Below are 15,677 nucleotides of genomic sequence, written 5' to 3'. Positions count from 1 at the left end.
GGAAAAAATTATATTAAGTGAAGTAAGCCAGGCCCAAAGAAATATAGGTCCCATGGTTTCCCTTATTTGTAATAACTAGTATATGTCTGAGTCAAGCAGAAAAGGTCAGTTAAGTTGATGTTAGGGAAATGAACCCTAAGGTATGTATTCAAATGTTTTTTTCTTTCATGTGATTGTTTCTAACACATTTATAAGATTATTTCTTTGTTGCTTTGTATGTCCCTCCCCCACAGTATAACCCTTGCTTTCACTGTATTTGATGTTGGTATAATTTGTGGAGGGGAAGGGAAAAAAACAAATAGTTTAAATAGGGATACAGGTGGACCCATTGCAACAATGGGACGTACAAGTGGTTATGTCGAAAACTAACTTTACAACTTTGGTGGGGGGGGAGGAGGGTTGGGTGGGGGGGGATGGGGGAGGATGGGATGGGAAGGGGAAACAAAGGAGGAGGCTACAATGCTTGATAAGAAATGTACTCATTATCTTGCCCATGTAATTGTAACCCCTCTGTACAGTATTTTCACAATAAAAAAAAACAGTTCAGAAAAAAAATGTTTCCCTTTCCTATAGGCCTTTCTCATAGTCTAGACTATGCAGAGCCCAACTTCCCAAAGCTACATCAGAGACTGGTCTCTCCCTAAACCAAGGACAGACCTGCCAATTGAGCAAGGAAGTGAACAGAGCAGCCTACTGCAAACTCCCATGGACAATCCATACAATAATAAATAGAAACAAGTGGAATTGTTGGGATCTGAGACGAGAAAAATATTTTATAAAGAAGTTTTTATTATATAACTTCCATGTACAACAAACATAGGAAAGGGGGTTCTTAATTTTCCAAAAGTTTTGATCTGGAGAATATAACAAAGGAAAAGTCAAGAATAACATTAGACCTTCAAAACAAATGATACTCCCTCTTTCGTTATTTTTTTTTCATATTTAAAGCAAGACATTTTAAACACAAGGAACATGGAAAGGTCTTCAAATAGGTATGTTGTAAGAATTTAAATGCATTTAAGAAGTGAAAAGTTTAATACACAGAAAATTCTCTATCACTTTAGATTACTTCTGCTTTCTTGAGATCCATTCTGCATGGCTGTATGACCATAGTTTCTGCTCACTAGAAAAAGTCTGCATCATTCCATGACAAAGAAAGAGCCGGAATGCAGGAAGAGAAAGTCCCATGCATTTCTTATGCTAAATGGCATAATTCCCACAGATCACATACACCTTGCCATATTGACTCAGTTCATTGCACTCCATATCCTACAAAAATAAATCTAGTTCTCGACAGCTGACATTATTGCTCACTGACATTTAGTAATATATTTCTTTAACATAAGACAGAAATATACTGAAATCTGATACCACTTAAGCCCAAAAGCAATGTGGAATTAAATTCTATGCATACACCCTACTTTTTCCCCCCTTCAATGGATGTTGCATTTTTCTTATAGTTCTTTTTCTTATAGAACAAACAAATGACTTTCCTTAAGAAAAACACAATAAACAGACAGGGAGCTGTTTCTATTTTTACATTTGTTTTCTATTTTTTGAGGGCAATGCTAACTCCAACTGTAAAAGGGGCAGGAACAAGGACAGCCCAGAGTCTTTGGGGAGAGGGAAGAGCCCTTCATTTATCTTCCTCATCTACCCCAACCCAGCCACATAGCTGGAAGTGGAGAAGTGCTGTGTGGACCTCTGTGAAGGATTAAGAACAGGCTGTAACAAGGCCTTGAAAAATCCATTCCCTTCTTTAGTCATGCCACATGGTATCTTTGCATTATTGTGAAGTTGGGAAGACTTTTAGGATTGTCTAGACACTGATAGTCTGTCTGGTCTTAAACTGTATACCTTAGTTCTAGAGGGGAGCAAAGCTTATGAGTTTCAGAATCACCTTAGGGCCTGAGGTGAATCATGTGGGCTAAGGTAGCATCTGAATGCTTGGATTCGGTACACTTATCTGAGCCTAAGTCCTCTGGGATTGCTTGACAAAGCAGAGTGGACAAGACATCAAGGGCCTCCCTGAGATGCTTACAAAAGTGTGGGAGGCATCTAGACATGGCCACTCTTGCTTTTAGATATTTAGATATATCATGCTTTTCATTTCTCATTGTGTCTTTACAATTGTCAAGGATCCCTTTTTTGGTGCTTTACAAAAAAACAAACAAACAAACTCAACAACAACAAAAATCCCATGTCTGTCTTCACAAACTATGAAAGATTTTAAAAGTTATTTTTTAACATTTGCATTTCAAGATTAGCACTCAATGTTACAAACACACTGTACTTTCATACCTGGGATACCACAGTATCAATTTCTATCACCATTGTTCAAACCTATGGAAACTTTACACACCATGATACCATTCCACCAGATTAAATGTTATAAAGCAACTGAGCAGAACTTCTCAACATGAAGCCAACTGTGTTGCTGTCAACAAAAATTTCTGGTTCTTGGCCCAACTGTTTTCATATTAATAAGTTAAGTCAATCTGTGTTCTTTCTCTATTTCAAATCTACCTCTGAGGCAGTAAGAATCAGAATCATGTGATTTTATAACACTTGTCTTAACTGTATAGTAATATAGTAATTTTGCCCTGAGAATATCAAGACATTTTATGTATATTGTAAGTCTTTGCTGATAAATGAAGAAATAGGCACAAAGAGGCTTACATGGCTTGTCACACAGCAGATTAGGGGCAAGCACAGAACTCAGGCCTTGTTCTACTGATTTCAATGAAGCACAGAACTCAGGCCTTGTTCTACTGATTTTAATGCCCAATGTTTTTCCAGGTCGCCTGAAGGTCGGTGTACTCTGTCCCCACTGGGTTATATTTGTTACGTGGAGTATCCCTTCAATTTTTCATAGTGCTCAAGACGTTATGCTTACTCTTCTCTGTTCTCTCACTTTCTGCTGCTTTGATGAAGTGTGTTGTCCCTGGTATTTTATTTTACATAGGGGAATTTACCAAATACCCTTCCAGCTGCAGCTGGTATTAGGTGTGGAAAGAAAGTCTTATAAAAAGGCAAACAGGCAGGTGTTCTCCTTTGTGAACTTTGGACAAAATGGGGTTCAACATTTTATAGTTGTCTTACATTCCAATGTTTTCAAATGGAAAATAAAATAAAACAAAATAAATAAAATAATAAAACGAAGGCCTGTGAGCCGATGCTTAGTTCTTTGCCACAATACTCAGTGCACTCCCTCAGATCTGGCAACAATTTAACATAAGGAAAGACTTTAGACCTTCACACCCTTGTAGAGAGGGGAAAAAAAAGACCTTAGCTCAATCTTTCCACAAAGCTAAGTCTCCCAAGCTATCACTCATCCTTATCTCAGGAAGATCTGCACAAAAGCCTTCAGCCACGTGTGCAGAGGCCCTGTACCTCCCAGCCCTGCTCACCACCCTGACCAGCAGGGTTGAAGAATAAGCATCTTCTGCCTCTCTTCTTAAACAATGGGGGAAGGGAGGGGATGCATCAAAACACAAAAAGAAGGCATGTGCTCAAAGAAAATAATACCAAAGGCGATTAAAGTGGCTTGTGAAGAAATTTCACAAAGCTATCTCCATTTGCAAAAGCTATAAAGTTTCATATCTAGTCAATAGCAAAATACATAGATGGGCAGGGCCTCTGAGCAAAAGAAGGAAAAATATCAATAGCATAAAACTGCCCTTATATAGTTTTTGAAAAAATATATCTGTTAAGATAAAACAAGTTTGATTTCTTTAATAAGCGGTGCATTAAGTACACTTTGTTTTTCATGGTGTTCCATGCTCTCTACAGCTCTGCTCTTTCTGCTGGGTCTGGGCTGTTGACACCATTGCTTCCTTCCGCTCCACTGCTGTCTGCAGGTGTGAAAGACAAGGATGCTGAGTTGATGCAGTATCTTTTGCCGGTCGGACGAGGTCCGTCATCAAAAATGTGCCCAAGATGAGCCCCACACTGCAAGAGAAGAACAACACGTGAAGGAGAAACAAAGCAGGCTTTGAAAGAAATGCAAAGCAAGCAGTTTAAATGTCTGTGCAGAAATGATGGAAAGCATCCTGGATGATTGCGAGAATCTGCCTGTCAATAGAGGCAGAGATGCTTTCTAGTAGCCTTTGCACCACATGCTGAGAATAAAAAACACTAACGTTTGCATATCAGAAGTCTTTTAGGAGCCACTGTATTTTTTGGTCTCTCAGCAAGGTGAAAAATGACTGCAATAATTTTATGAATTGAATTGACCCTTGATCTCCCCTTGTAAGAAACATAGCAGAATAAAATCTCTCCCTCCAACCTGGCATTACTTTTGGCTTTGGATGGGTGGGTTTCAGATATGCAGAAGTCCACTGTAAAAGATACTGTTTAACTGGCCATGACGGAGGTGATGTTTGCTTTCATGGGCAGTAAAACTTAACATCAGACAAGCATCAGATAATCTTGGAACCCAGAGAAGCAATGGCAAGGCTTAGTAGATTTATGTCATGGTCACCAGGCCTGCAAGTGTAACTAATGGAAAGCTTTCTAGCCCATGCAAGTGCTTCCTGGCTTCCAATACGTGGAGTGTCATGCTGGCTTCTTTCCTCAAATGAACTACAGTATACAGCGGAGGAAGCTGCCTAGCTAAAATTGGTGCTTCTAACAATTAAAAAAAAAGCCAGGGAAGGAGAAAAGGCCCAGGGCTCAGATAAAAGGAGAGGTGATGTATAAGAGAAATCTGGTTCAGAGAAAGCTTCTCCACAAAGGCTGGCTCTATGAGCAAAACCCATGGTGGATACACTCACATTTCCCAACTGCTGTTAAGCAGAGACCTTAGAAGGGAAATGGAGACATTAGCTTACTGCCTTCACTCAGATCATGAAGATATACCATTCATCATCTTACAGAGAAACCAAAGCCTGGGGTAAATGACTTCCACTCATTCTTTCAGCAGACATTTGTAGAGTGTCAGCTACATGGACTAACTTGGACCCTCAGTGGCAGGCAACAATCCCTGGCCTCATACAGCTTGTATGCCAGTGGAAGGAATGACAACAAGTAAAGGGTATAGTATGATTGGTAAAACTCAGTGCTAACGAGGAGAAAAGGAATATGCTAAGTATGAAAAGGATGAGGAAGTACCAAGATTCAGTGAAGGCCTCTTCTGGTGACTCTAGAATGAGGATGTGAAGAAAGTAGATTTCTAGGGGGACACTATTTCAGGGAGAGGGAAGAATCAAGATTTAGATACAATCATGGCAGGAAAGGCTTACAGATGATTTAACTCCCTGAGCTGGTTCAGTACATCAAACACTAGTAAATTGCAGGGGAAGAGAATATGACTCGACAAGGGCCTGGGCTCATTGCAATGGGAAGAACCCTTGAAAAGGGGCACAAATACCAACTTCCATGTTAAAAGTGTATTCATATTTTACTGCCAGCATGCTATGTCTGCTTATTAAAGAACTAGAAGTGAACCCTGAATTGATTTGACCTATTACCTAGAAAATATGAAACAGGCCTTAAAAAAACAAATCTTGTACTATTTTTTTAAACCACATTCTATGTAGATTTAGGTAATTTCAAGCTGACAGCTCAGGTTGCTTTTCCTTTCTATAAACAACTGAAACCAAAATTTCAGGCATCAGCAGATAAGATGCAGCACCAGTACATATACTAACCCAAAAAATGGATACAGGAAAACACCGCTTTCTGCCTGCCTAGACAGCCAGGGTGCATGCCACTAGGAACCAGTGCTCTCAATGACCGGCATGTGCAGAGTTACTGATCTCCTGTGCAGCTCTGGCAATTTGGTCACTCAGCATTTGAGAGGTGAGGTTTGTACATAAAAGCCTGAGACAGGTGTACATTTGTATGCACTCACATGTTTAATGGTAGAATATAGCTATCTAGACCAAATAAATGATATTGTCTTCTTTTATTAATGGTCTCTAGAGTATTGAAAAAGCAGTTCTACTTAAATTACCCCGAATGATTATAGTAAGGCTATCACAGAAACCATTTAGGAGCAAGTTATTCAGTCTTCGATTCCCACATCATCAACTCCAAATTAAGTAATTTAATTTGTTCAATTGAGTTAGTTTATAATCTAAAATTTCACTTGCTAATCTGAAGCAAACTTTCTGATTAAAGAGAAGAAAATACCAGTTCTAAATGTATTCCTAATACAAGCAAAAGCAAAAAAAGTGAGGAAAAGAAAATCTATTTAGGAAAAGGTGGAAAACACATTTGCAGGGAAATCCTCAGATAAGGTGTGAGTACCATAAAAATGAAATGCTTGTTACAATACATCCTGAAATGTTCACACCAGGCTTAGGTTACCAACTAGGTAGCCAATGTAAGTTTCCACCACAGGATTGCCTGCAAAGGGGCAAGACCATTTGAGGAAAGACAATACACAGTGCCCATTTGGGCTTCCTTCCAAGTCTGCCCCATCTTCCATAAGTGACTACTGCAGTGTTTCTTTTCAAAAGGGTGCAGGCACATGGAGCCGATTCTCTCCAGCTTCTAGCCCTGGCCAAAGGCTGAGATGATGAATGGAAGTTGTCAGTGATGCATTGTTTCCTTAGCCGCCTATGAGCTCTGCCTCCCTGGCCCCAGCCAACTGGCAATTCGTTGAGATCTCTCAGCACACCTGGTTGTAACTGAAACGACCTGGTTGCCTGATGAAGAAATCTCTGTAACCTGATGTTAATGATTTAGTTCAGGATAGAATCTTTACTGTGTATTTTGAAAGTTGTTTTTAATAGTAATACCACACTAGAATATGAGGGTTTTTTTTTTCTGAAAAGATGTGAGATAAATGTTCGAAAGAAAAAAAAATTCAATTCCTAAAGGACTTTTTAATTACTTCAACCTCCCACTCAGAAATGTTGGCAAGAACCTTCAGAAAACCCAGGGAAAAACCTCCTAAGAAAGTGGTTGAGCATCAAATTTAACACAATTCCTTAAAATCTGACTGCAATTCTCAACTATATGCATAAGAAACACAAATAGTGTATCCAACACAGTTACATATTTCTGTACTGATGTATTTCCCACTATCCTACAGGGCTTTCTCCTAGCTGCTCCTAGGATGTTTGGGCTTTATTATTGTCATTTTCTCTTAAGTGTTTGATCTACAGCATGAAGCACTTTCAAAGCAGGGCTTTTACAGTTGGGCACATGGGGCAGGATAGGAAAAAGAAAACAGTTTTAAGAAGTAAAGCAATTTATTTTGCCAGTAGTATGCTGTTTTCTCCCACTGTTATTGAAGACAGTTGTATGTAAGTAGGGGCATTTTTTCCTCTGTGCTTGTGATAGTAATCTTTTGCCAAGGAAATGATTGTGAAGTCACCAGTTTAGCATTATAACTTTACTGAAAAATCAAGAAAAAGAGAGATGTGCTGTGAGTCTGAAAGTCTCTTAGAACACACAGGCATCTTTAATCATCAGCAATATGTGAGTTGTCATTTGCACAAGATTAATATGGGTTGGTGTTTTTACCAAAAACTGCTTAACAGTTGAGAAACACTGTACTGGTGGTTATTTACCATTCTGTTGATTATGTTAATTTAGGATAAATAATGATATAAAATAAACTTAAGGGACTCAACCATAGACTTGAATGCTCATTAGCAACAATAACAAATGATTTCCAAGTTCAGTAAGCCCAGGGATCTGATGGTTTCCTTAAAGATTATTACAGAAAGTTAAGTGATTTATTAGTCTCCCATTTGGTCCAGAAGGAAATATTCCCTGAATATTTCCAGGAGGGATTTCCCTACACTATTGCTTTTTGCAAATCTTACCTCTTCGTTTGATCTACAGCATGAAGCTCCTGACAAAGTGCTTCTTAATGGACGGGGCTTGGAGGATTAGGGAAAATCACCAAATAATTATTCAATAGTCACTGAAACTAAAATGAGAAGCAATGTATTTTATCACAAGGTGAAAATATACATAAAATTAAGGGTGATACTTTATAATTGAAAATTACTAGGGAATTCTCCCTGTGCCCAGGGAGAAGATACATATGCCTACCACAGGAAGCAAATTAAGATGCAGATCCTCTTTCACTGGCATGGTGACACATGCCTGTAATCCTAGCTATTTAGGAGGCTGAAGTAGGAAGATCACAAGTTCAAAGGTAGCCTGGGAAACTTATACAAATGCCTCAAAATATAGAAAGGGACTGACAATCTACCTCAATGGTTACACATTGCCTACCACAGGTGAGACCCTGTCTTTAATTTCCAGTATTGGAGGCAGGGAGTGGCAGGAGGATGGGAGGATTCTCTCCGGAGGAAAAAATTAAAATACAATTCTTTGATCAGTATGTAGAATAGTAAAAGAAATAAATATGTCCACAACAAAATGGTGTAACCTACTTCCTTTATTAGTAGCAAGTCTACTGAAAACAGTGAAGAATCACTATCCTCTTGGTTTGTTTTCTATTATCAGCAGTACACTAGGTTCCTCACACAACACTTCTTTAGAATGACCTGCTTTATAGAATTTGGAAATATGATGATAGGACTGAATACATCTTAACAGTCTTAAAAATTACTGAAAACATGATTACCTAAAAAAAATTACTGAATACATGGAAAAACTATACTATATTCTGAAGAGGCAGTACATTATCAGCTTCTAACCTGTGTACAATCTATATCCACATATGAGGCTCAATTTACTGGAGGACTTAAAAGGACAACAAAATAAGAGAGTCCTAATATGAAAGCAAGAGCTAGGGCACACACAGCAGTATAATATTGCCATATTGCCAGGGAGGAGGGTTGAATCTACTGATTTCACCCCTGAACACTCACACAGCTTATTTGTGAAACTTGTCAGTAAAATGATGTATGTCTTTAGGTTTTCCACCATTACTAAAAGAAAGAGGTATTCCACACAACACATTCAAATGAGAATGCCTTTAAGATAATAAAAGTATATGATAGGCTCTTTACAACACAAGGCACATTGATGCAGTTCACTCCAGAGAAAAGATAAGCCATGTAAATTCCAACTATAAGAATTTTTTTAAAAGGAAAATCAAACCCAGAGAAGTTTCCATACCACCTCATCCTCAGAACAACAAAACCTACCAAATAAAAAACAGAGAGGGAGAAGAGAAAGAAGCAAGTGGAAGATAGTACATAACCTGGACAAAAAAGGGTAAAAACATAACTATAAAATATATTGCTAATAATGAGAAAGTAGGGATTAGAACACAAATTGTTGCTCTACTATGGAAATTTAAATTATTAAGTCAAGGTAGAAAGGATTCACAAGAAAAAGGAAAGGAACAAAATCTTAAGAAAATTATACAAAGAACAAGAAAATTAGAAGACAAAAGAAATGGAAAGATTCTCCAACACACTTCAAGTCAGTGTGCTATTCCTGTACTTGGGTGGCAGACACTGTTCTTCCAACATGGAATGAAGAACAGCAAGTCTGTAGATATTTAGTGCTGAGACCCAATTCTCTCCTACATGGAACTGACTGTGAACCACATATTTTCCATCTACACTTTAGTGGAACACATTTAGATCCCTCTTTTCAAGTTTATAAGGTTGATTTAAGAAAGAGTCATAAACTTTCTAAGTAAAAGAAGTTGTGGGAAAGAAGCCCTAAAGGAAAAGGCCACTGTTTGCTCTTCATACAACTGTTAGGAAAGAACCAAACACTACCAACAGTCACCTTGACTTTTAACCAAAGGGCTAAGAGGTGTACTTGGTTAGCCTGACATGTTTTATGAATGTTACCTAATTCTGACAACTTTTCTAAGTTCCACTACTCTTTGTAATTGTAGGATGCCTTCATAATGGTCTTTTCTCGACTATTACTGATGTAATCTCTAGCACAGGGAAAAGTAGAGGTTTATTGCAACTGTGAGTTATAGAAGAAATCAGAAAGTAAGACTTTAAGGAAAATTTCTCTGTCTCTCTCTCTCTCCGCTTCTGCCCCCCCCCAGCCCTCTTTTTATGCTGGTTCTGGGGCTTGAACTCTGGGCCTGAGCACTATTCCTGAGTTACTTTACTCAAACCTAGCACTCTACCACTTAAGCCACAGTTCTACCTCCAGCGTTTTTGGTAGTTAACTGGAGACAAGAGTCTCACAGATTACAGGCATGACCCACCAGTGCGTGGCTTAGAATTCAATGTTTGAAAATAGGTGAGTGAAAAGGAAATGTAACACCCTTTAAGGCAGCAACAAAAAGAAACAACTATTAGCCTTAAAAGATAAGTACTATATAACAAAATACCATCCTGACTAGAGTTACCTTTTATCAAGAACTCTCCTTTACTATAATCTCAGATTTTTCTGTGGTAGTTAAAATCCTCAGTTATAATTCAATTGAATTCAAAACTGAATTGCATTCAATCATTACTGGGGAGTTGTGTGACTTTTTAAAAATTCTTATTTAATTGTAACTTTTTCAATATCTTCTTCCTCCCCTGGCTCCCAACCCATAGAAAGCTGTAGAGTAAGATGGCAAGTCTTAGCTCTGCCACTTAAATCTACATAAACTGATCCAAGTTTAATTGCCCTAGTTGTGCCTCAGTTTCCTCAATTGTAAAATAAGGGAGAGTAACTACCTACCATGGGCAGTTACTGTGCGCATTAACGAGGCGAACTTGGGCTGTACCTAATTTAATTAAATTACAGCCGTAGAGAATGAGACCCAGCATCAGAAAGTTCTGCTATCATGCTCAAAGACTCATTTCTGAGAAAAGAGAGTGCACTAAAAATATGATTTAGATAAAATATAAAGTCTGTTTTTTAAGGGAGAAGAGTGGTCTTCTTATTTGGAAGACAGTAAACTTGCCAGCCTTATTTTTTTTTAATTGAAAACAGAAATTCATCCGATGGTCAGGTTCAAACCAATCTCCCTCCCTACTTGGTAAATATGCCACTTCCTCTCTAAAAATCTGTGCCTAATGAAGGGTGTTAAAAAGAAAATAGATAAAGGCCAAGCAGAAGAATCCTGAGGGAGGCCCATATGGCAGTCGCGGTGCTATGGTAGCCCCCTTTAACCAGTTGTCTGTGAAATGGGCATCTGTCAAGAAATTAATAGCTGGCATTAATGACTATCAGTGCCACAATATTCGGACAGTACATTTCACTTTGTTAAAGCACAGTAGAAGAACTGAACTCTACTATCGAGTGTGCCATTGTCCTTATTCTGTACATATGGAAATTTTAGTATGCTTGAGTTTAAGCACAAAATACCAAGAAGTTTAGTCCCTCAGTACATTAATTTTTTTTGCCTCCTCTTCAGAACTATGATTTCTTCAGAAAATAATGGACTGAACTAAGTAGAACATCCTTGGAAATGAGGATAAGTCTACATAGCAGGAGAAGCAGAGAATTACCTTATCTCATATTTCTATTTTGCCTTTAACAGGCTTACCGCTGTACTCTATTTCCTATTACCCTTCTCCAAACTCCCTGCTAATATTCACTGCCCTTCCCCGCTTCCCCTGTCCAAAGCCACTTTTGGGGTCTTCACTGACCATGTTTGGATCACAAAAAGTAGAGGCACTATAACTGAAGGGTGAGTACACAAAATTTCAGGGAGAAGAAGATTATCAATACATCAGGTTATGCAAGGCAATATAATGGAACCTTCATATTACCCCAATACAGCATACTCTCTGCTGTGTTGAGTCAAATGAGCATTATTCCTCCTTAAACTAGATGATTCTACTTAATAGCATTGAAGCCAACAATGGACATTTCATTGGACTTGCTGACACTTCAACACTGAAGTACCGTTTGTCTCCTTTCTTATGAGCACTCACTTGGCCTTTGCTGCTAGATTCAATACAACCAAGTCTTCAACGTGTTTGCAATGGAGAGTGAGCCTCTTGTGAGTATTCCACACTACCTGTGAGGATCAACTGACCTGAGAGCAGCTTGTTTCCACCCTGTGCATCCCATAGGAAAAGTCATCTGTGAGTGTGATTGCCTCAGAACTGATCACATCATGGAAGGAGGGCCAACCTGGAGACAGCAAGCACAGGAACAGATATTTGAATGAACAAGTCAAAGGCTGAAGAGCATTTTGTACAAATACAAGTGCTTTAACCCTTTTCTCAAATCCAGATTAGAGTTGCACTGGGACTTTGTGCTTTCTGAGACAGCCTTAGATCATCCAATCATTTTCGGAAGTGTTTCCCAACTTAAAAGCTCTCTAACACTCTTTCTCTTGTCTTCATTGTCACTGGCATGATCTTGAAGCAGTGTTAATCTGACATTTTTTTAATCTATTAATCTTAACATTTTTTTTCAAAACACAGTTTGGATAACTTTTCAACTATTTTACACATGTTTTCAAATCATTCTTTTTCAGTACTTAGTTTGGATGATTAAAATATAAAAAGGTGTTAGGTGCCGGTGGCTCAGGCCCATAATCCTAGGTACTCAGGAATACTCATGAGGCTCAAAGCTAAACCTAGGCAGGAAAGTCCATGAGATTCTGATTTCCAATAAACTACTCAGAAAAAAGCTGGAAGTGGCTGGTGCTGTGGCTCAAGTGGTAGAGCACTAGCTTTGAGCACAAAGAGGCTCAGAGACAGAGCTCAGACCCTTAGGTTCAAACCCCAGGACTGGCAAAAAATTTTTTTTAAATAAGTCAAAAATAAAATAAAACATAAAAAGGTGGCTACCCTGTTTTCTCTATCACAATCTAATTTATTTCCTAGGACAAGCTATCTCTGGAGTATAACATATATTTTGTGGACAAGAGGCCTGTTCACTTCCTAAGAGAAATAAACAGAACAACATCCCTCATTTATCCCTAAGTAAAACCTTTTATCCAGTGGAATATTTTTCAATTTTCTTTAAACAAATCACTCTAATAATTTTAAAAAATACACATTTTTATAAAACCCTGGTAAGTGGACCATAAGATTTGCACAAATGTTTTATGTAGAGAGTCAGGTTTGAAGTACTATGTTCAGCTTTAGGAGATGTTTTTACATTTCCTCAAAATACATGTGGAGTTTCAGAGCTGAAGTCTGAATCTCCAAATGACGAAAGTGGTATGGTGTTGCTGAATTCCTAGTGCAACTGTTTTGTTTTGTTTTTGGGTCTGGTCGTGGGGCCTGAACTCTGGGCCTGGGCACTGTCCCTCAGCTCTTCAGCTCAAGACTAGCACTCTACCATTTGAGCCAGAGCGCCACTTCTGGCTTTTTTCTTTTTGCTTATGTGGTGCTGAGGAATCGAACCCAGGGCCTCAGGCATGCAAGGCAAGTGCTCTACCGCTAATCCACCTTCCCAGCCCCATGTTTTTCAATTCTTTCTTTATCAGAAGCCAAACTTATTCATGTAGAAAGGAGACCCTTTAAAAACAGTTCTTTGTGCTAATACATATACGGAAAGAAAGCAGAATGTGAACTTCAACAATATGATTTCCATTTTCTAGCAAAACAAATTAACTCATGCAGTTATAAGCAATTTGCCCAGACTGTCCCATCCACATCCCATCCTCACCCTTCTCTATAACAGTGTAGTTTTCAGTCAGTGTAAGATTTAACACCAGGAGTTTAAATGCTTTCCAATTCCTTGACTTGAATTCAAGATTGCTACAAATCACCAGAAAAATCTTAATGCAGAGATGCACTAGCATTCTCAAGAAAATCCATTTCTCTCTATCTTCTAAATCCTAAAAATTTCTAGAATATAGTCCAGATTTGGTTTGCAATGATTACTTCACTGCTGGTGAAGCTAGGCTTAATGGGAATATTTAAGGACATTAAAAAAATAAAATCGTTTACCTATGAAAAGAAAAAAAAAACACTAGGCTGGAAATGTGGCCTAGTGGTAGAGTGCTTGCCTAGCTTGCATGAAGCCCAGGGTTCCACTCCTCAGTACCACATACGTAGAAAAAGCCAGCAGGGGCGATATGGCTCAAGTGGTAGAGTGCTAGCCTTGAGCTGAAGAGCACCAAGGACAGCACCAAGGCCCAGAGTTCAAGCCCCACAACCAACAAAAAAAAAAAAGAAAGAAAGAAAGAAAAGAAAACATTGTATATTTTCTGTTTTAACCTCCTATGGTATAACTTGTTTGATAGCAGTTTATGAAATTTCAGATCAGAAGAATTTCAGATCAGGAATTGTTTTAAGTTTACCATAAGACTACCTTACCTCTAACATACATTTTCCTAATTCTAGAATTCAAAATATATATGGAGAAATACATGCATGTGTTTCCCATCCAGGCAACCTCTGCCTCTTATATAGATTTATCTTGTTCTGGTGTTATCTTGTGCTTCACTGGTTTCAATGCTTTTTTCTCTGCAAGGCAGTCTAAACTCACTGACCTTAGTGTTCTCACTATATAAATGGTGTACAGAATAAAATCACAGCTTAAATGTTTATTAAACGTGGCTGCCTTAAATAAGCAAGTGGGATGAGTAATTATAGCACTTTGTGGAGGCCAATAGAAGAGAATGTAATAATACCCCTCTTTTTTACTTAGATTAAGAAATGTCCATGCTAGTTTCTTTCTGCAGTACCCAACTTGGCTCAATCATTGTAATTAAGCACCTTGACATAGGTAGAAGGCAGAACTTTACAACACACTTAGGATGGTAGAAACATGTGGGCTGTCTGGCTCACTCATTTGGCAGGGCTTTTGGGGAGCAAAGGATAAATTATTTGACAAGGTCATACAAGCTCTAAGTAGCAAAGTCAAAGCTAGAATCAGAGCAATTTTGACTTTAGGAATCTTTTCTTAGATTCTAGTTTATTCCTCAATAAAAGGAGAGAGCTTTTTTTTTTTCATTTCTGAACAGTCTAGTAGGAAGTAGTGGCTTTAAGAACTATATTAACTGCTGGGTACAGTGGTTGTAATCCTTGCTACCTAGAAGATGGAGACTGAGGGATTATGGTTTGAGGCCATCCCAGGCTTAAAAATTGAGGATACCCCTTCTTATTCAATGTCTGGGCATGGTGAATCGGTCCTGTTATCCCAGTTACACGGGAAACAAATAGCTGGACCCAGCAGTATGCACATGTTAACCTAGCAATAAGAGAAAACACAAAGATGACTGAAACCTAGGCTGGTCCAGGCATAGTGAGACCTTACCTTGAAAATAACCAATGCAGAAAAGGTGCTAGAGAAATGGCTCAAGTGGTAGAGGGCCTGCCTTGCAAGTGTGAGATCCTGAGGTTAACCTCCAGCACCCCTCCCCCCATACACACTAAATGAAATATGCTTACGGCCCTGTCTGGATTAGTAGATTGTTTGTTGTACTTTTACACTTAGGAGCCAAACTATTCAAAGGAAGAAAATCCAAGAGTCATGGTGTAAATTAAGTAATCTAGTTTTTCTCTCCACCTTCCCTCTCTCCCCTTTCCTCTCCCTATCTCCTTTCATTCCCTCTCCTCCCATTCCTTTTATTTCCCCTTTTCTTTCTCACTTTCTCCTCTCTCTCTCTCTCTCTCTCTCTCTCTCTCTCTCTCTCTCTCTCTCTCTCTCTCTCTCTCTCTCTCTCTCTCTCTTTCCCTCCCTCCCTCCATACACACAAAAATATATTCATTTATGTAAACTACCACAAAGACTTGGGAACTCAACCTTATGCAATGACATTGAGAAAACTTTAATTGTATCTGGAATTTCTTAATTCTATCTCATTTTTCCTAATAATTGTAATTACCTACTGAAGAACTGGAAGAAGAGGGGCTGATTTCACG

General features: G+C 38.6%; 1 protein-coding gene across 4 annotated transcripts in view; it reads right to left on the bottom strand.

Moving 5' to 3' along the window:
• Positions 1–769: 769 nt before the first annotated feature.
• Positions 770–15,677, bottom strand: part of Msrb3 (methionine sulfoxide reductase B3) — a 119,051-nt gene continuing 104,143 nt past the window's right edge. For all 4 annotated transcript variants that reach the window (XM_069988104.1, XM_069988109.1, XM_069988116.1 and 1 more), the window contains 2 exons: positions 11,885–11,982; positions 770–3,951 (listed from right to left, as the gene is read on the bottom strand). In XM_069988104.1, coding sequence (XP_069844205.1) covers positions 3,787–3,951; positions 11,885–11,982 — 263 coding nt within the window. In that variant the 3' untranslated portion in view covers positions 770–3,786. The remainder of the gene's footprint in view (positions 3,952–11,884; positions 11,983–15,677) is intronic.

This window comes from Dipodomys merriami, unplaced genomic scaffold, assembly GCF_024711535.1.
Source record: "Dipodomys merriami isolate MVZ:Mamm:240054 unplaced genomic scaffold, mDipMer1.0.p SCAF_10, whole genome shotgun sequence".
In the NCBI taxonomy this organism is placed as follows: Eukaryota; Metazoa; Chordata; class Mammalia; order Rodentia; family Heteromyidae; genus Dipodomys; species Dipodomys merriami.
The sequence above is the reverse complement of the archived record's forward strand: the minus strand, read 5'-3'. Positions and strand labels throughout refer to the sequence as shown.